Source organism: Vanessa atalanta, chromosome 23 (assembly GCF_905147765.1).
Source record: "Vanessa atalanta chromosome 23, ilVanAtal1.2, whole genome shotgun sequence".
NCBI classification, from domain to species: domain Eukaryota; kingdom Metazoa; phylum Arthropoda; class Insecta; order Lepidoptera; family Nymphalidae; genus Vanessa; species Vanessa atalanta.
This window is the reverse complement of record NC_061893.1, coordinates 8,533,954-8,557,468: the sequence shown is the minus strand read 5'-3', so window position 1 is coordinate 8,557,468 and position 23,515 is coordinate 8,533,954. Positions and strand designations below refer to the sequence as shown.

At 33.7% G+C, this 23,515-nt stretch overlaps 1 protein-coding gene across 1 annotated transcript in view; it reads left to right on the top strand.

Moving 5' to 3' along the window:
* Positions 1–350: 350 nt before the first annotated feature.
* Positions 351–23,515, top strand: part of LOC125073023 (alpha-2Db adrenergic receptor) — a 364,824-nt gene continuing 341,659 nt past the window's right edge. Inside the window, exon 1 of the mRNA XM_047683698.1 lies at positions 351–824. Within this exon, the coding sequence (XP_047539654.1) occupies positions 381–824 (444 nt within the window). The 5' untranslated portion in view covers positions 351–380. The remainder of the gene's footprint in view (positions 825–23,515) is intronic.

The window sequence follows — 23,515 nt, the reverse complement described above, 5'->3', positions numbered from 1 at the left end:
GACGACACAATCGCTCGAGTGGCCACGTAGTTCGGGCATACGGGTAATAGCTTATATAACTAATTCTGTAAAAAAAAAAAAATACGTTCAATAATCGTAAGTAATAATTCCGTTCCTATAGGCAATATTTTTTAAACCGTTCGAAGAACTTTGATTCTAAATAATACAACGGGGCCAAAAAACTAAATTTACTTGCAATTCTTCACAACAATAATATTGTAGATAGATTAAATATATTAGAAAAACTGGCTGTTAATAGCGTTAACGGTAGAACCGATACAAAAATGGTGCCAAACGCGACGACATTACTAAAAACAACAATGAGCACACACATCAATACATCATTTGCTCCAAATTCGACGTTCCTAGTCCCAACTTACATGACGCAGGAAGAATTCCTGGCCCTGCAAATGACGAATGCGTCTGATGCAAACACAACACTGAACGACACGACGATAAATCAAGTCGTGTTGAGAACTTGGTATCCAAGTGGTTATTCACCAGCTCACATAATCATAGCGTCTGTGGTGGTGACCGTTCTGATGATAATGGTCGTGGTGGGAAACATGTTGGTGATAATAGCAATAGTGACTGAAAAAGCGTTAAAGAATATACAGAACTGGTTCATCGCGTCATTAGCGGTGTCGGACTTTTTTTTAGGACTTGTAATAATGCCATTCTCTCTAGCGAACGAGTTAATGGGTTATTGGATTTTCGGTTTCTGGTGGTGTGAAATACATTCGGCGATGGATGTGTTGTTGTGTACAGCGTCGATAATGAATTTGTGCCTCATATCGCTGGATCGCTACTGGAGTATAACGCAGGTGAGTGATTGCCTGTACTAACCAATTTTAATTGTGGTTTTCATTAATTTAAAAATAAGTAATAATAAATGAGGAATCTTTTTTGTAACGTCACACTAGAAAAATAACTAAACGGATTTAAATAAAACTTAAAATGATTAAATGAAATAGGTTTAGCATATAGATAACTGCATTTCCTAATTTCACATGATTTATATTTAGACTTTTAGTAAGCATGGATTTCATGTTATTTTTATAAATATTTATCTCACTCAGGAACTAGATAAGTTCCATTTAATATAAATCATTTATTCTAATATCCAACATCTCGTACAAATTGTGTTCCAAAACTAACCGATGGTATAATAATAAATTTCTTTTATCGTACTTACAGGAAATGATTTTTCAGTTTAATAATTTACATTCGTTTTAAAGTTCAATACCACTTCACCAAGAGAAATTCCAATCCAATCTGTTCGAATATTTAATTCAATCCCCGAAACCGTCAAGTTCTGGCTTCAGTATGAATAATGGAGACTGTAGCTCAATTTCCCAATACTCCATAGCCAACAGGTTTACACTGCTGTATACTGGTTTCGGGCGGTCGGAACTAGTTAATACCGGTTCAGTCGAGCTTATACAAGCGTGTGCTGTTTTGATTTTCTATTTAGAAAATAAGCATATAATATTTTTAATTAATTATTTATGGTTATGTAATGTAATTAAATTTTACTGATTTTATGAAATATGTTCTTCTTCAAAAAAGAGCAGTGGTATATAATATATATGTATATATAAATGAAAACACTTATATAACAATATGTGATTTGCATTTCAACTTACTAAATTTAAAAAATAAGGTGGCTATAATTTGTGAGAAGTTTTTAATTGCAAATAATTATATATATGTTACATAATAATGTGAAATAATAATTATTTAAATCAAATCAAAATATCAAAATATCAAAATATACTTTATTCAAGTAATTATATTAAGTGAAGCTACCACCGGTTCGGAATGCACATTCTACCGAGAAGACCCGGCAAGAAACTCAGTAGTTACTCTTTTTCAACATCTAAAAAAACAATTATATATGTATGTATGTTATATATCCTGCCTGGAAGTCAACAAGCATTAACTCCACGCTTTTTTATCACCTGTATAATCTTGTGTCGAATAATATGCGTTATTTACCAATGTATTTTTTACAAATGATTTGAATTTATGAAACGGCAAAGTTAAAAATGTCTTCATCTTTTTTCATTATAACTATAATGCTCATAATTTAAATTTGCAATAAAATAAACATTGTAAAATAATAAGTTAGCTATCTTGAGCGACTTGACACTTAATTGGCGGTTTAGCGAGAAAGTCCATCTCTTAGTTTTGGTGTAACACATTCACTCTCATAATTATCGCTCTCAAATAATTACACAACAAAAAGAACCTTATAATCTATATAACATAAAATAATCCTGAATCCTTTTAATCTGAAGGTCATAATTAACTAGAAAGAACTGACACTATCGATAGAAAAAAATAATAAGTTACGTCGAAAACTTTACTGATTATAAATAACTAACTAACATAATTTTATACTGCGAACTTCTCTATACTTATGAGGTTTCATTGAATTACCGATGGGCGTGCACATACTTATTCACTTTAATATCTTAAGCACAGTTGGCTTGTTTCCCTTGTGAACAGCCACTGTGTTCGAAAAGGGTAGGACATAATTAATTCCCTCTACAACCAAGATTTATAAAGAAATATTTAAATAGAAATAATAAAAGCAAAAATAACGGGTAATAATTTTCCACTACTGGACAAAAGTCTCTACTCTTGAGAAGAATTATTGGAGTTCTTTTTTTTAGTCTAGGTTGACGTACGACTAATGGGCCACCTGATGGTATGTGGTAACTACCGCCCATAGACAATGGCGCTGTAAGAAATATTAACCATTCCTTGCATAATGCGCCGCTAATCTTGGGAACTAAGTAATTTAAGCCCCTTGTGCCTGTAGTTAAACTGGCTCACTCACCCTTCAAACCAGAACACAACAATACTGAGTACTGTTGTTTGGTGGTACAATATCTGATGAGTGGATGGTACAACCTACCCTACCAGCAAGTGAGCACAATTTTCACAACGTCACTGCGATGCTGTTTCCTGGCTGTGGCTTTTTTTCCGACACGTGAATGAAGATTACACATAATACATCGGTATCATATACACAAATACAGACATAGGGAATAATCAAATAACTTCTCTTTGAAATCGGTTAATAATAAATTAAGTACGTGCGTTTTAATGTTTCCTAAATCGAACTCTATCCTGCTCATATTACGAGCCATGTTAGATCGGCACGTGTTGCGTCTCACGTCGATATTGAGTGGATATTTACCGAACGTCTCAAATCTGGAATAGCGCAGTCGAATTATTCAATTTCAAAAATTGTGTTTCCATTTCTATTTTCTTATCTTAACTTTGCGATGTAGGAAAATATCAAGAGAAAACTGCATATGTAGGAAGATATACTAAACTTCTGTATTCGTTGAATCGCATTGCGGTAACGGTGGATAATTATTATCCTTTCCTTTGATTAGTAAGAAAGAATTACTCTTTTGTATTGCACACTAAAAAGACAATTTAATTTACCAGTACAGTATAGCAAAGCTGCCTCAGTGACTAAGTCGAAAGATAGCATTAGTATCCAGCTAGTCCGGTGGATTTATCTTGGACATTACGAAAAACCAATAAACAATAGACTATACAAACAAACAAACAATACAAATGTAAAAATAAATAAATACGACGTGGGAGTTTTCAAGAAAAGAGCCTACATATTTCTTAAAGGCCTACAACGCCCCTGTAACCACCCCAGGTGTTGCAGATGTTCAAGGGGCAGTAGTAATTTTAAGATACTCGTTATGACGACTTACTTTAAAATAAAAATTGAAGAAATTAATAGCGCGATTTAAAGTACTATTAACGCCATATTTTTACAACAAAAGTAAATTCAAATTATATTATTCATAAGAATATGAACCGATATGGTTACGGGCTTATCTTACAATTATTTTCCAAAGTGTTTACGAGGTCAATATATATACATAAACAAACCTGAAATATCAGCCTTGTCAACGAAATTCGAAGCTGGTACATATACCTAAATAACATTTTTTACAATTTTTGTCTGTCCGTCTGTTTATTCCGCATAATCTCTGGAACAGCTGGACCGATTTTGACGGGACTTTCACTAGCAAATAGCTGATGTAATTAGCAGTAACTTAGGCTACTTTTATTTTACAATTATATGTAAAATAATAATAAGTCACGCTTTTTTATTAAATGTAAAACGCGCACGAAGTCGCGGGCACAGCTAGTTTTTAAATGTAACAGTCAGTGTTCTATCAACAATTCCAAATAAAATAGTTGGTGTTGAAGACCTTACAGCCGTCTCAAATAACAATGGAAGTACTAACATACCACTAATAACATTATATACTAACAATCCAATATAAACTGAAGTTCTGTGTATAGAATGAGGTCAACGGTACTTCGCTGTTTACTGATGCAACAAGACCACATCCCCTAAGGTATACAATTAACCAAAAACAGTTTAATAATGTACTGAACACTGCAGTTCTGGCCACAGATACTATACATGAATATGCGTTCAATAATTTGTCATTATAGAATATCTCTTTATAACAATATTGGCGACCTCCGTGGTCGAGTAGTGTGTACACCGGTTTTCATGGGTACGCCACTCCGAGGTCCCGGGTTCGATTCCCGGCCGAGTCGATGTAGAAAGAGTTCATTAGTTTTCTATGTTGTCTTGGGTTTAGATGTTTGTCGTCGTCTTTAAATGTGATTTTCCATAACACAAGTGCTTTAGCTACTTACATTGGAATCAGAGTAATGTATGTCATGTTGTCCAATAAATATATATATATATATATATATAAACAAACAAACAAGGTAGGTAATCCTGGTAATGATTTTCAAGCCCATTTGAGTATGTTGATAGAAAACCCTAACTACTCGTATGTAGCTGTTTTTCGGTATAAAAAATATTATACCTTGTTGTTAAGCAAAATGGCTGATAACATTTAAAACTCTATGGTTGGTATTACCTTGTGATTTTTGAAGTGATGGCTTCTTATGGGAGGGTAAATCGCTTCGTTACGTAACGCGTTACGGCTCCAGTCTGGCTTCTCTTTATCTTACGCATTCAGCAGCGATTAGTTTAAGTTATCACTTCTGTCGGGCGCCCCGAGACGTACACGTATGTTTTTATTAATGGACCAATGATTATTGGTTGGAGCTGGCCACATTCATCTAGGCTAGGCTAGGTTTGGTTGGGATACACCTGTGGCTGATTTTTATTCGACCCAAGTTTTCTGACAATAATTTGCTTGATGATGCTACGATTAACACGAATTAAATAAAATTGGGCTCAGTACTGGGACCTTTTTTTGCTTGTTAATAATAAAAACGCGGTTCTATGTCAACTTCGGATCGATATATTGACGTGATTTGCATTTAGATATTTTACAGATCCAGAAGTAAAATAGTCTTTTTTGCTACCCCGGAAATATGCGCGATCGACGCCGTGCGAAAATTGATTTTGTTATATAACGTCAGAAATAATTTTGGAAATAACATTAGTGTATCAAGTTGGTGCATGTGTCGTAAACGTCTCTTTCTTCTTAGTGTTTATCTGTTTTTAAAACATTTGCCTTAAAGATTAGACGCTCAGCCTCTACACTCAGTTTATATCGAAATGCAAAGAGATTAATGAATCACCTACATACGAATAGATCACTGCTGTCTAGAGATGTCTGGCACTGTGAGAAATATTAACCATTCCTTACATCGCTTAAACGCCACCAACCTTCGGAACTAAGATGTTATGTCCCTTGTGTATATAGTTACCCATTATTAACTATATACAATACTATTACAGTTTGGTAGTAGTATATCTGATGAATGGTGAAAGGTTGAAACTACCCAGAGGGGACTAAAAGAGTTATCCAAAGCAAAAAGTATTTCTTGACGTACTACTCGATCCTGAGATTAGTGCGTTTAAATAACCTTATCAGCTTTATAATAAATATCAGTAAAGATATGCAATGCAAGTTTATTGCATAGCTGAACTAATATTGTATAACATTGCAACTTTGTCTGTTTTGAATTATGTTTAATTTAGCTTGACTTGTTTCTATTAATCCATAGCTCTTCCGAATATTTGTATGTTTGAGAGTTGCATAAACGATGGAATATCTCTGATTTGCAAGTGATTTCCTCTGAGATTTCACCGGGACAGATATTTCTATTCGCTTTACAGATACTTGCCGTTTAATTTATGTTATTTGATTTCTCACCTTAACTGAGAAGAGAATACATTTTTTCACCGTGGTTTTTATTGCAGACGTCAAAATTATTCTTACTCGTGTCGACATAAATTGCCAGCCTTTATGTTTACTTTGAGTTTTTTTTATGTAATAAGTATTCGCACCAGCAAATGGGCCACCTGATGATAAGAAGTCACATGGGCAGTGGCCCATAGACATGGGCGCTGTTAGAAATATTAACCAATGTGACACTAAACTTGGGAACTAAGATGTTATGTCCGTTGAGCCTGCAGTTACACTGGTTATATACAAGATGTAATTAAATGCACAGCCATTTTCGGCTCGAATTGAATATTATATCGAGCAGCACGGAATTTCATGTACCTAACATAATTGAATCACTAAAATTAACTATAAAAGACTACATTTATGCATCCATCTTGAAATCAATGAATCCTATATAAAAATCGTAGACTTTTTATAATCCAGTATTTTGCAGCTGTAGCTCAGGGATAAAAAGTAAGCTATTTACTATTCCAGAGTATAAGATTTTATTTGTACCAAATTCATTCAAATCCGTTCAACCGTTCTAGCTTGATGGAGTAACAAACATCCATATATCCCTTCACATTTATAATATTTAATCTTCAATAGAATGATAAATATTATCTTTATGCAAGCCCGTTTGGGTAGCTACCAACCACTCATCAGATATTATACCACCAAACAACAGTACTCAGTATTGTTGTGTTCCAGTTTGAAAGGTGAGTGAGCCAGTGTAACTACAGGCTCAAGGGATATAACATTTTATTTTTAACGATGGTGGCGCATTGGCGATGTAAAGAATGGTTAATATTTCTCAAAGCGCCATTGTCTATGGGCATTGGTAAACACTTACCATCAGGTGGCCCATATCTCGTCCGCCAACCTATGCCATAAAAAAAAACATTCCTTTTCATGTCCTATTTAAAAGTGTATTATTTAAAAAATCATTGTAAATTATATTTTATTCAGGTCATTTTCTTTCGTACCCAAATATTCCAATATTAATAAATAAAGCTCGGTTTATATGGGTAGGAGGTGCAGACATGCAAACTTGTCGCGTATTACTAACGATGTCACTGATCATCGACTTTTAATTGGTTATGGTACAGGCATAAGCGGTAGCGGGAATGAATATAATTTCTTGTTGACAGAATATGTACATAGATATTTTCATTCACCAAGGCGCGCCCCTCCAGTCTAAGTTATCGGCGTGCATTTGTGATAGTGATGCTTGTGCTTACAAGATACCTTAGTGTGCGTGAGATGACTAAGAGTAAGGACAGCAAAACATTCGAACTAGATTATATGTTTAATTTCGTAGAGGGACGTAGAGGGTCGCGCCTTCGTGAGTGACTCGATTTAAATTTACCAATTTACGGTACGTTATATTAAAAACATATTTAAATCATTTTTTTTATTGTTTTTCATTTTCATTTCATGGCTCGAGATACTATGAAGTGTAACTAGTAGGTCACAATTTAAATCGCTTTCGCTTAAATCATGAGCTGTTCAAAATTTCGCGTGAGCAAATATCGTCAGTAACAGAAACGGTGACATTTCCTCAAGGTTAATTCACATTAATATGTCCCCTAAACCTTTTTTTCCAAATTGAAATTAGAAAGTTAACGCGAACAATACTTTTCTTCTGCGGTTTTATTTATTACAAGAGTTGAAGTCTGTGTCTGTATATAAATGTATATTTCGCGAGGGAATCATAGCGAAATATCGTGAATGTTGGTGTGACTTTTTGCAAGTAAGCCAGGGTAGGTTACACTAATTCATCAGATATTCCACCTCCAAACGGCGATAGTTTATATTGTCGAGTTCCGGCTTAAAGGGTGAGTGAGTCAGTGCAGTAACATGTTAATTCTCAGTGACGTGGTACCTACTCAGACGGGTTTGGACAAAGCCCTACCAAAAATTAAAGTTTTTACAAGATCTACTTGTACTTCATTTGAGGAAAAGATAGCTTTTGCTAGTTTTTCTCAGTAGAATATCCGGTTCGAAATATAGGCATTTCTCGAGACTTGACATTCAATTTAATCCTGACGGTTCTGAGTAAGAAGCGCTTATAAGTGCCTACTTGAATAAATAATGTTTCGATTTTAAGTACATATAAGCATTTCCTTTCGCGTTACAAACGTTTAGGATAAGTTACAGCCTTACTTACACTTAGAGACGATTATCGACAAAAAATAAAATTCTGACTAATAAACATTCCTTAAACCTTATTCTGAACCGAGAAAAATAACATAATTTATTTTGCATTTTTTTTTTAGCATTAGCAGCCCGTAAATGTCCCACTGCTGGGATAAAGGCCTCCTCTCCCTTTGAGGAGAAGGTTTGGAGCATATTCCACCACGCTGCTCCAATGCGGGTTGGCGGAATACACATGTGGCAGAATTTCGTTGAAATTAGACACATGCAGGTTTCCTCACGATGTTTTCCTTCACCGCCGAGCACGAGATGAATTATAAACACAAATTAAGCACATGAAATTTCAGTGGTGCCTGCCTGGGTTTGAACCCGAAATCATCGGTTAAGATGCACGCGTTCTAGCCACTGAGCCATCTCGGCTCAAAAATTTATTTTGTCAAAATATAAATACAAATAAAATTAAATATAATATATTCACTTATTTGTACTGTCTAGGCAGTTAATATTGTGATCATTGTCACCTAAAACAAGGCAAAGGAAACATTAAAAAAAATAGTCACATCCAGTTCTTCCGTCTCTACATCGGAAAATCCCCGTCAAAGTGCTAGTTTATTTATAATAAAAGCCAGCCTGTATAGCGAACCTCTAAGCGGATGTGTGTTACTAGCTTTATACGGCAATAGAAAATGCATTGTGTTTGAAAAACAAATTATAAATTTAATGAAAATATAAATTTGAGCGTGAATATTTTCTTAAGTGCATTTTATAACGTCTGTGAATATAAAGCTCAAAGCAATTTCATAGTTTATATTTTATTCAGCCTATTTATCTACACGAGGCGGCTTTTATACCGGAATTCGCTAACGTGTTTTCTCTATTGCTGATCTAGTGAAAGATTTCCATATTCTTGTAGACAAGGACGATATTTTATATTAAATATTGAAACGTTAGTTATTGATTGGCAAATGTACCGTCAGCAAATCAAGTCAGATGAAAATCTTTTTATTTCAATTAAATTTTTAACAATAGTTCTGTATCAAGACAACTTGATTCTACTAAAAAAAAAAACTCAGTGAATACGTAAATTGACACTTTGTTGATATTTTTATTTTTATAAATAACTGTTGCTGCTGTTTTTTGTCATTGCTATTAGGTACCTTTAATGTTTTAATATTTGATGTTTTTTTTTTTTTAAATTTTCTAATATTAGTTTTTAACTATTATGTTTTGCTTAGTCACATAAATTAGCAAGCTGTGGTCTCCTGTAATTGAATAAGCACAATTTTTGTAACATTTAACATTGTTTTGTTTATAATTGTATAATGTGTATCTTTTGTTAGAGATCCTTATATAAATAAATAAATAATGTGTTAGGCGGACGGACTAATTGGGATGTTGGTATGTGGTTACCACGTAGGCGGCTTAAAAGAGTTACCATTCCTTACATTGTCAAAGCACCGACAACCTTGGAAACCAAGACGTTGACAAAACAATACTAAGTGTAACTTTTGAACGATAGAATATAATATGACAACTGATTATTATTAGTATTTTAAATAAAAAATTCTTTATCTCAGTGAAATATTCATTAGTATAAATTTATATTAATATTATGAATGTGAAAGTAACTGTATGTCTGTATATCTGTACACGGCCAAATCACTGCAACGAATATGACGAAATTTGGTATGAAGCGATCTACAACTCCAAGGAAGTAATAATATCTGACGGCTAAAACCTTAAACGCGAGCGAAGCTTCGGGCGACAACTAGTGTTTGATATTGCATTGATTGCAACGTAGTTACTTCGTCGTACAAAAATGCCCCCTATATGAACGTATTCCTGGAGATAAAAAGCCTTCCATCTTTAACAAAACGCTTTGAACCGTGTGCTAGGGTTGTTCCTATTATATTATGTAAGCAGCATGGGCGGCTTTCAGTGCGATTTCCACTGCTAACTATTATCCTCTTATGATTTATTTTATACTAGCCGTACACCCGGTTTTACTCGCGTTAAGTTTGTATACGTTTAATAAACATATAATTAAAGTTTATTATTACTTTCGATTGACTTATCCGATTTCGACGAGATAAAGTGGTCAAGATAATTCATTTTTAGGAAAAAATAGTAATAAAATTCTGCAGTCTATAATAATTATACTGCAGCTTCTTGTATAATATTATAAGATATATATGCCATGGCCTTCCTACAACATATCAAAAAATCAGCCTTCTCATTTCAAATGTATATAACGACTGGACTATATAAGAAACTAAAGTAAAAATTAAATTCCGACACAAAATTGCTTTCATCGACACAATATTGAATAGCCATTGGAGAACCCCGAGCCTCGAGAATGTGTGCCACCGATAACTCCGCCTAAAATTAAAGAGGCCGAGCGAGACCGTATATATAATTTAATTGTACTTTATAGTTTTCCTCGTGCTCTGAGATAGTACAGATTTATGGGCAGTGATTTATATAACTTGGGACGAGAAACTAAAACACAAGAGCGAGGAAAATATTTATATACTCATATATTTTTACTTTTAAGTTAGACAGTCTGATTTTCTAAACTGTAATATATTTTTTTATGGCATTGGTTAGCGGATGAGCATATGAGCAACCTGATGGTAAGTGGTCACCACCGCCCATAGACAAAGGCTGTAAGAAATATTAACCATTCCTTACATCACCTATTCGCCACCAACCTTAGGAACTAAAATGTCCCTTGTGCCTGTGATTACACTGGCTCGCTCACCCTTCTAACCGGAACACAACAATACAGAGTACTGTTATTTGGTGGTAGAATATCTGATGAGTGGTTGGTACCTACCGTAGTAATATACCGTCTAGACAAATCAGACTATAGCGTACGGTTTTATTGTGTGTAAATAAATTAATAAATCCAAAGTCCACTATGATATAATTTTTATACAACATAAACAAATACATTATACGCAAAAGGCAAAGAAGAAACAAAGTAGAACAAGGCTAAAGGTAATTGAGAAGTTAGGAAGTTTTTACAAATGAAGCGCAAGAAATAATTTCGTAAAATAAATTGTTAATGTAGTGATACACTTTACTCAGTATCGCGACTTAACATAGATTGAGTGTGCTTTAATGTACAAAAGAGTAAAGAAACATACATACATAATAAAACTAAGGATATGCAAAAAAGACCGTCTTAACGATAAAAGAGAACTTTTGGACTAAGATTTTTTACATATCTGGACAGTAACGCCTTACAAAAGAACCAAAATAAACGAGCCAATTGTATTATCATGGTGTGCGTTTCTGTTTTCGAGTCGTGTGTACACCGGTCTTCATGGATACGCCACTCCGAGGTCCCGGCCCCCGGTCCGAGGTCCCGGAGGGTTCGATTCCCGACCGAGTCGATGTAGAAAAAGTACATTAGTTTTCTATGTTGTCTTGGGTCTGGGTGTTTGTGGTACCGTCGTTACTTCTGATTTTTCATAACACAAGTGCTTTAGCTACTTACATTGAGAGTAATGTATGTAATGTTGTCCAATAATTATTATTATTTATTTATGAGATTTAGAAAGTGATGAAAAAGAGATTTATGTATGTATATTATGTATAAAATAACGAACACAATAAAATTAATTAACACCGTTTTAATATAATTAAGTAACAGGAATGAAATTGTTATTAAATATAATAAAAAAAAAATAACTAAAAAAAGTATATAAATAACATATAATAATAAGTATTTAAAAAGAAAAAGATAGAGAAAAAGAGAAGGAAAGGTAGCATGGATGAGTAATGATGCCTTTTTCTTACTTGAAGATTTCTGCTAGTTCGAATAAAATATTCGAATTTGAAATTCGAATAAAAGAACTTCGTTTCGAAAATTTCTGAATTTCTTCCACTGGTTCGTCTCGGGGAAGGGTATTTTCTTTTCCGAACTGGTGGTATAAATGACAATCAATAAGTAAGTGTTAGATTTTTATATTTAATAAATTATTTTGATTTTATAAGGTGTTCACACGATGTAAATCGAATTGCTTTGATATATGTGTCTGTGCCCATTAATTGGCGCTGTAAGAATTATTTACCATTCCTTCCAACATCAATGCACCATACATATTGGGAACTAAAACATTATTTGCCTTGTACCTCCAGTGATATCGCCTTGCTTAACATTCAAACGGAAATAAAACAGTACCAAGTATTACTGTTTGGCGGTAGAATATATTCAAAATCAAAATATACTTTATTCAAGTAGGCTTTTACAAGCACTTTTGAATCGTCGTTTAACAAACTTTATTAAGTAAAGCTACCACCGGTTCGGAATGTAGATTCTACCGAGAAGAACCGGCTAGAAACTCAGTAGTTACTCTTTTTCACCATCTAAAAATACAATTATATATGTATGTATGTTATATATCGTGCCTGGAAGTCAACAAGCATTAACTCCACGCCCTTTTATCATCTATTTAAGCTTGTATCGAATAATATGCCTTCTTTACCAATGTATTTTTTCCATATGATTTGATTTATGAAACGGCATAGTTAAAATTATGTTATGTTATCTACCCAGATAGATTTGCACAGAGCTCTACCACAAAGTAAGATATAAATGTATAACTTTATACGTGTCGTATGAACCATTATCACGTTACGGCCGAATTGATCGGTTGGCGAATATTTAAATGGTTAAAAAATACCTCGGAATAAACCTATTATTTTACTCGTACGAATTCTGTACACTGAATTTCAGTTGTGTATATATATAAAAGGCATTTTTAATGGATATTTTTAAGTGATGATCATTATCTACGATGCGTTTTTTTTAAATGGTTTTAATTGAGGTTTCTGTAAGAGAAATAGGCGTTTTTCATCACCTTATCGGACGGAATATTAAAATTCTTGTTAAAAGTCTGTCGTTTCTGCTGGGTGACAGAGAGTTCTCAGTCTAGTTTTAAGAAGGTTAGTTGTGCGGTATGTGAACGAGGGTTGGCGTAAGATAAGACTGGATTAGAGAAATTGACTAATCTATATTATTTTAAGCATGTCCATGATGATTTGCAAGTCTTCACAGAACACCTGCAGTTATTCTTGGGCCTCAAGAACTTTGAGAAAATCTAGCACAGGTTCACCATACACACACAAGTAGCTTCTTTGATTCAATTTTCGTTTTGGACATCATTTGCTTCCACTGTGGTTTTCTATTTCATAGTCAGCTAAGGCAAATTACTGATAAGCGATAACGCACCGTTCGTCCACCTGTGATACCAGTAGGGCTATTCTGTAACAAGAAAATCGAATGTCACCGCGGAACACGAACGTGAATTATCAGTATGTGATATATGACACTGAGTATAATAATTATAAAATTTATAGGATATACGTATCAAAATGGCGTATGACTGTAAGTCGGTTGCCAACATTTCACGAGTGAGATACGAAGTGAATTCTCACAGAATCGTACAGCTGATTTATACACGTCGTCGATATTGCGTGGAATTTGTCCTCAGTTGATGAAAGTCGTATGCAATAACGACGCGCAATTTCGATTTTGTCATTTTCACAGAAACAAATGAACAACGAATTTATTTAAAATAAATATCGTAGCTATATTTTAAATTTAACTTGAATTCGAAATTATTTAAAATTGGCAATTTATTATTAATAATATCAATAATTTTCTTTGAAAAAAATCTTTATATATAATTACGATGTATCTGATGGTCGAGTAGTGTGTACACCGGTTTTCATGTGGACACCACTCCGAGGTCCCGGGTTCGATTCTCGGCCGAGTCGATGTAGAAAAATTAATTAGTTTTCTATGTTGTCTTGGGTCTGGGTGTTTGTGGTACCGTCGTTACTTCTGATTTTCCAAAACACAAGTGCTTTACATTATTAGCTACTTACATTGGGATCAGAAAAATGTATGTGGTGGTGTCTAATATTTATTTATTATTATTATTAAATAAAAAAAAATACAGGACTGAAAACCGTTTAATAATTAATGATGAATACGCACGTATGTAGATTTAACATTATTAAAAGTCGCTCACAAAAACTTTTTAAATACTTCATAAAATTTAATTTACTAAATTAAACAGACAGCGTTCATTTAGTGAAATAATTAAAAATATATTATGTCCACTTCCGAACATACATCATTTGAGTCGTATGTAAACTCAATAAAGTTTGAATTTGCTTAGCAAATTTGCGTCATAGTAGTTTTGTTAACTGGCATGCTAATAAGGCAAACTGTTGCCTGACTTAATATTCTAAATAGGGACCTGCAAATTGGACAATTTGATTAGACAATTCAATCATATATGCGACTGTGTTCCGTACTTATGTGGACATTTCTCTGAAAATTAATTACATAAATAATTTTATATTATTGAAGTTAGCCGAAGTATGTTTTATACGGATGATTGTGGCAGCTATCATGTACCATGGTGCCCAATTGAGTTTTCAAGTAATACTCAACGCTAAATGTTGTTTGTATAATTTAAAACGGATATAATTGTGTGTTAATTTCATGTTTTTGGCTAATCATTTAAATGTTCGTGTAATGACATTATTGATTGCTTATTTAAAATATTTTATCGTATTATTGAAGGAACTTTTTGGACAAGGTTTAACAAAACAATAAATAAGGCAGGAGACATAACATACATATATAATATACATGACTGTATTTTTAGATGTTGAAAAAAAGTAACTACTGAGTTTCGTGCCGGTTCTTCTCGGTAGAATCTACATTCCGAACCGGTGGTAGCTTTACTTTAAATAGTTTGTTAAATGAATGATTCAAAAGTGCTTGTAGAAGCCTACTTAAATAAAGAATTTTATTTTAATTTAAGATTTTATTTTAATATATACTTTCATTATAATTTAAACCTCCGGAACTAATGAATCGGAATGAAATGAACGGAAAAAAAAATCCCTGGTAAAAATCGTCATTCATCATGAATGCTATAAGATATAAATTATATTTGTATAATATAATTTTCTATATAAATAAATTATAACCGCACGAAGCCGGGGCGGCTCGCTAGTAATAAAACAGAACAATACTGCGAGATACGTACCTACAAGTAGACATTGTATTCGTACGGATGATACGGAAAACTGTTTTATTATCTCTACATAAAACGAAAGCAGGCCGAATAGCGGAATTCTAGTGGAATGCAAATATAAAAAATGGATTAAGTGGCCGCTGAGAATAAAAGTTTTACGATTCAAACTTCCATGAAATAACACTAATTTAAACCATACTGTTTCGTTCGGTCTACCTCAGACCACGCGACAAGCATAATTAAAAACTTAACCGGACTTCAAGTTTATCCAATTAAGCAATTTATACGAAAATATTTTTTGATGTTGACTCTCAGTGGCCATTTCATTAGGCTCGCGATTTTTTGGCAGTTTGAGATCGTTTCATTACTTTTAAGTGTTTTTGACGATACGTCCAAAAAATCGTGTCAACGTTGATGACAGTTAAAGTTTTATAAGTACAGTTTTAGAGCAATAAAATATGATAAACTTAATTTTTGACAATCTCTGACCAACTAGCTAACGATTTTACAGTTATATGTATGTGTTGCACACACACATAAGCTTACTCTATGTCCTCACTCTTATGGTGTGATGGTACAAGCAATCCTTTCCAGCAGTCTTCAATTCGTTTGGATTATACAGAACTAACAGCCAGAACTGCTTTCTAAATCTAAGGGCTTTAAAAAAACCACTTTCCTGAATCTAATCATTGATTTGTTATCCACGTGACTTCAAGATCTAAAATCACATGACAGTTCCTCTAATATTATTCATATAGTCACATCACTAGTAACAAATGCAGTGACCTCAAATTCAGAAGTGTTTACTCCAAGTTTTTCTAACTACACCTCCACTTATCTCCATTACCGGAAACGTCATGACCTTGGAATGAAGAACATCTTCACACCTCGCTACTTAATCTGAAAACTGACTTCAACTAAAATAATAATCACGTTCAACTTTATCATTGCGACCGTTTTGATCAAATCGTACCCCATTATACTTTTATTGTCATAATCTTAGCTGGTTAGGAGATTCTACTTAATTTATGAATTATGCGAGCAAGAATGTTTAGTCATTTTATGGAAGGGTCTCCCCTTTACTCAAGTGGTCTTTCACTTTATATAGATACATAGATATATCTTTTATTGGTATATCATCATCATTACATAAACAAATTGGGCGTTCACATGAAGTGGAATTTTCTAAAAAACTGGCGGTACTCATGAAGTATAATGAAGCATTTGGACCTACCGGGCACTGATTGCGCCTAAACACCCATTAAAAATCAGCGACACCTATTATGTCCCTTCAAGCCGCATCACGTACCTCCTATGCTGGAGAAGTTCTCGGGTTTTGGAGAACCACCCAACTCCCGGTGACGTTTACGATGGGGAAGAAGGCATCGAGATCCTCCTTTTTATGTTTTTTTTCTGGTGGTCTAGTGTTAAAAAAATTAAATAATAGCTTAATTCTGATGGTACTGCCGTATTTACGTATAATACGCACAAATTTCCCAGCGCTAGGGGCTATACATGTGACAGATTTTCGTTGAAATTAGACACATGCAGGTTTCCTTACGATGTTTTCCTTTCCCCGCCGAACACGAGATCTATTATGAACACAAATTAAGCACATGAAAATTTAGTGGTGCTTGCCTGGGTTTGAACCCGCAATCATCGGTTAAGATGCACGCGTTTTAACGACACTTAGAATAAGAATACATAGAATAACGTATAATACGTACGCTGTTTATATTAAATTCCATATTTTTAATAAAGGTTTGCCTTAAACCACACGAACATCATTTTAGTTTTATATTTCCATTAAACATATTATATAAATAAAGACCACTTTGTTTGCTAACATATTCTATTTGAATTTTTTTTGGAATTGTATTTATTTATCGTATTCGTATACCAAATGTTTTTATAACACCTTCCTCGACACCGCTTGCGGTATAATAAATCACAGTACAAAAACCTATGGTCAGCGAATTTTCTCATTGTTAGCAGAACACATGTCGATAAATGATTGATAGGGCTTTAGTTATGAACAGAAAACATGATGTATAGCGTATTATGTACATATAAAGCGGATAGCGCATTTGACTGAAATATTGTACGAGTTTAGCGAAAATAATTTGAGCGATGTTTTGTTACCAATTTTTCTCTCATATCTTTATTGGGTGTCAATTGTGTTTGGTTTTCGCATTTCGGAGGTTTTGTGATATACTAGCGACCCGACCCGGCTTCGCACGGGTGTAATTTATCGATAAAAACATACAATTTATACATCGTAGCACTCAGGAACAGCGAAGATCTCTAACAAAGAAAAAATTTAGAATTGTTTGCTTTTTCCCGGAGATTAGTTACAACATACGAAAAAACAAATTTTATCTCTGTATAGTATTATTATAGGTATGGTAGATAACTTTTCTTGGAGGTAGGGCTTTGAACAATCCCGTCTGTGTAGGTATCACTCACTGATTATATTCTACTGCCAAGCAGCAGTACTTGGTATTGTTGTGTTCCCTTTGGAACGGTGTACCAGTACAGGCACAAAGGATATAACATTTCATTTACCAAGGTTGGTGGGGCATTATATTATCGATTCTTCTATACTTATATTTTAAATGTGAAAGTAACTCTGTCTGTCCGTCTGTCGCTCTTTCACTGCCAAACTTATGAACCCAATTTGACGAAATTCGGTTCTGAAGCAAACTTGAATTCCAAGGAAGGACATAGGCTGCTTTTATGCCTAACACACGACAAGCGAAGCCGCGGGTCTAACCAGTATTTTATATTTTTAAAAAGAAGTGATGACTTACCAAGTGGTCCCTTTGCTCGTCCATTTAAATGCGATTTAAAAAAAAGACAACGTCTACCGCTAGTTTTGCTAGTATGATATAAGTAAGCCGTCGCTTGTTAAAATATATCCAATTTAAGTTTTGAGAAATATAAAAATATTGTTAGTTTTGTGTATACTATCGAAATTCCTGCCGCGGGACGGATGCATTAACTTCGCGAAGTCGGAAGCATTGTGATAAAACTTTATTTCCACTTCTAGTTTTTTATATATTGGTGCAAATAAACTGTAAACGTTATCTGCATCGTTGTAAAGAAGTTTAATGGCGATAGAACTTTGAATTTTCATTTATTTACGATTTACTTAAGAACTTTTACGACTTTGTGCAACTTCATGGAGAACGATCACACTGCGATAATAGAAACTATGATCCAATTATTAAGTCACACTTGCAAATCATTGAATGTATTGATAATTATGACAAAGTTCTATTTGTTTATTGGTTGTTAACTATGATATTATTTAATAAATATGTCTATTGACATACTTTACTTGGTGGTAGGGCTTTGTGCAAGCTTGGTAGATATCCTACCACCAAACAGCAACTCAGTATCTTTGTGTTACGGTTTGAAGGGTGAGTGAGCCAGTGTAACTACAGGCACAAGGAACATAACATCTTAGTTCCCAAGATTGGTGGCACGCCATTGTCTGTTGGTAGCGGTGACCACTTACCATCAGGTCCATTGCTTATTCGCCTTCCTATATAATAAAAAAATATTATGACTCACACAGGTTTAAGGATACACACACATTCACACATACGTATAATTGTTATGTTAACGGAAAATAATGTGATCTCAGTAATTGTATTCAATATAAGATTTTAAATTAACATGGTTATTTTTATTACTAACAGTATTTAAAACGGGATATTAACCATGTTTTTTTATTATTATTTGGTGGAGCTCGAATGTCTTGTTTCGTGAACAAGACATTCGTAGATAATGTCGAAATATCGAGCTCCACCAAATAATAATAAAAAACATGGTAAATATCCTGTTTTAAATACTGTTTGTATACAATATTTAGGAAACGTGTAAACACCGACAATACGACTATACTCAGAGTTAACAGACATTTTTATTTAGTTTATATATATACTTTTTTTTATTAGGCATTATTTAGTAGGCACCTGTCCTGACTTCACGCGAGCACAATAGGGGCGGGTGTCCATAATAAATAAAACTAAACTTACGAAAAAATCTCTTTTTTTTCGGGCTAGGAAAGTTCAAATACTCGGCTATTTTTTTCTACAATATGCATATGTTGTAGAAGAATTAATATACATACTATAGAAGATAATGCTTCCTCTTGAATCACTCTATTCACAAAAACCGCTTTAAAATCCGTTGCGTAGTTAAAAAGATCCAACTGTACAAACAGCGCGAATTGGCGTTCGTTGTATACCATGTAAAGTTTTAAATACTTTTTCACAACAAAATCGACTTGGACAAGAGGTGGGCTTATCGCTACAGCTCTTCCCGCCAAGCCCAAAACGTACACACATGTTAGTTAGTTATTGTTACACTAGCATTACGTTCTAACTTCGTCTGGCTGAAACATAAGTTTTATTTCCATCTCGATCGCAGCGCCACCCAGTTCAGTTGCACACACAGAAGAGATAATACATATTATTGTAGAGCTTAAACTGAGTGACGTAGTCAAGGAAGTGACGTCTCGTTTCAGACGTAGTAAAAAGCAAGGGCCATCTATCATGGGTGTCATCTTCATTTATTCATAATGAAGAAATTTTGTGTCTCGGTGGTAAAAATTTGAACTGTCAGTTGCATTATTAATGAATTCCATTACATATTGGTCAAAATCAAAATATACTTTATTCGAGTAGGCTTTTACAAGTACTTTTGAATCGTCATTCAACAAACTATATTAAGAGAAGCTACCACCAGTTCGTAATGTAGATTCTACCGAGAAGAAACTCAGTAGTTACTCTTTTTCAACATCTAAAAATACGGTATTGTTAGTTAAATACAATTATGTACGTATGTTATATATCCTGCCTGGAAGTCAACATAGTATATAACTTAAACTTAGTTAATCAGTGTTCGTCAATATTTATTTTAAATGTTTTATTAAATAGTCGATTATAATATATAAATATTAACACATAGGAGCCGAGATGGCCCAGTGGTTAGAACGCGTGCATCTTAATCGATGATTACGGGTTCAAACCCAGGCAGGCACCACTGAATTTTCATGTACTTAATTTGTGTTTATAATTCATCTCGTGCTCGGCGGTGAAGGAAAATATCGTGAGGAAACCTGCATGTGTCTAATTTCAACGAAATTCTGCCACATGTGTATTCCACAAACCCGCATTGGAGCAGCGTGATGGAATATGCTCCAAACCTTTTCCTCAAAGGAGAGGAGGCCTTAGCCCAGCAGTTGGAAATTTACAGGCTGCTAATGTAATGTAATTAACACATACAACACAAATACACTTCAATTATACGTACGCATAATGTTTAAGTTAGTAATCAAATAACGTGAGAAGAAATACCAATAAAATAATTAATTTGTATTCGTTGCTTCGAACGTTTTCATCAAATTAAATCAGTTGTATACAACTTAGAACTCCGCATACTAATTTTGTGACAAACTCGCTTAAATTATGTACACGAATGAGAAACGAATACGCGACATTTCTAAGATGAGTATTTAAAACTTTTTTGCCCTTACCCGAGAATTATGGTAATAATTGTTAAGTTTGGTATACGTTGAGTGTGACGTGACTTAAGCGTGTCTTATTTATTATTAGTTATATATTTTGAGTGGCTTGTCAGTGTGGTATAAATACTTGTCATACGGACTGCCTTGTTACTAAGGGTGGACAGTCTCAATGAAGACAATAGAAAGTGTTAAAATAGTAGATTTTTGTAAAATAAATAGGTTATTTAAATTAATAATAGACAGACAAACACACACTCATACGCACATTCATATTGCATGTGGCATGTAAAATATAATTAAAAAATAAATAAGAAAGAAAAATATTATAATTCGAGTTTAATTATTTATAAAAAAATATTCTTAAATTGCGATACAGAAAGAGCGAGGTATTTTGACACATGTTTTTTTTTTAATTTTAACATAATATATTAAATTTCTATGTGCTCGCCCGAAGAGACTAAGCGAATATACATGTAATACTATGAAATACGTTTAGGAGAATATAAGTATATATTTTTTATATATGTAATTGTACGTAGATGCAATTCGCAGTTCGCAGATAGACTATTGTTGACAAGTATGATTGCATCTTGTGTTAAATAAATGTCTTCATAATAATTCACCTTCATAAGCAAAGTATACACGGACAAAAATGCGAGCTAAGCTTGTTAATACACTCAAATTCTAAGGCAATTATAATTAATTGATTTCGCTGGAACATCATTGTGATAATATCATGGAGACTTCGCTTACAAAAGCATTATTAATGAATAGGATGAAACATCAATTATTAATACAATTTTCACCATTCTGTACTTAAAGAGCCGAAATGGTTCAGTGGCTAGAACATGTGAACCTTAAACTAAGGTTACAGGTTCAAACCCAGGGACAGATTATGATTTTGAGGAATATAGAGTCCACCTGTGTTGAGCAAACATTTGTGCACTAATTTATGATTTGCATAGTTAGATAGTGTGCCTTAAAATTGTACTGATCTTCATCCAAGAGGTCCTCGCCCAGCAGTAAAGCAGTTACAAAATTTAAAAGCAATCAGAATGACTAATGGTGAGGTCACGCTTAAATAAATGACTTATAAGCAAAGATTTAAAGTTCATAATGTGTCTATTTTAAGACTTTGTCATCAAACAGCGATTTAAAGCGATGTAAATTTTGTATGGATTATTATTATATAATTTGAACGTCAAGTCACAATAGCGCTTCTTCGCTTTGTACGTGTGATGAATTAAGATTGATTACTATTCAAAAGACAACATGTCGTTTCAGCTTTTGACAAGTTTGGGTAATGTCTCGTCTAAAATTTACTTAATTTACTTGTACAATACGTTATAACATATAACTATTAATTATATGTTTAAAAAAATATTTATTTACATATATATTTTTGTCATATCATGGCATGTGACCGATACATCGAAACTAATCTAAATTAGGATGTCGTTGGAATATCAGATATCATCGATTTGATGTTGACGGGTAACCGGTTTCACCACATCTAAAAATACCATGTATATGTAACAGAGTACGTCAGGGCATTCAAATTATGATAACATTAAACGCAGGAAACATTTGTCCTGCCTCTCTTCAACTTTATGGTAACTCGTCTGTGAGAAAAAGATGAAGCGAATGTAAATTTTGATATCACATTTAGTTTTTAAGTTTGAAAGGTGAGTGAGCCAGTGTAACCACAGGACCAAGGGATATAACTTCTTATCTCCTAAGCTTGGTAGCATTGACCAGTATAACGGATGGTTCATACTTCTTACAGTGCTAATACCTAGAGGACCACTTATAATCTGGTGGTCTGGATGATAAAACTTCATCCATTTCTTTATTCTTTCATTAGGCATCACTCATCGTCTTTCTTATTTCCATTAAAAACAATAATTGAAATGCTGACTCATCAGATATTTTACAGCCAAACAGTAATACTTTGCATTGTTGTGTTCCGCTTTGAGGGATGTGTGAGACAGTGTAACTCCATGCAAAATTGGTTCCTTACACCTTAGCTCCTAAATTTGTGGCGTGAGGAATGGTTAATATTTCAAACAGCTCCAATATATATGAGCAGTGGTGACAACTTACCCGATAACCTAACTAAACTATAAAAGAGCATGAGGTACTTTGTATATCAAGAGGTTTAATTTAATGTAAATGTATTTCCCTTTCTGAAGAATGAGCTAATCGGCAAAGTATTAAGGAAATACAAAATGGACGTTCCGAAGAACAAGACAAAACAAACGAATAAAATAGACGTTATAGGCAGCAATTATTTTAATCGTTCGTTCCTATTTAGAATTCCACTTTAGAAAGGGGATAATTAGTATCCATTTAAATTAAAGCCTAATAACAAATGCTACGAAATTTCTCCAAAACCATTTAAATTGGTACCGAATTCAATATTGATTTTATTTACCCTGAACCTTAAAGGGCACTCGTGAATTTTCGTCAAATGAACTAGGGGCTAAGGTAAATCTAATTCCGTGGAATGTTGCTTAATATACCTCAAAATGTTGCTTGGACAATAGGGA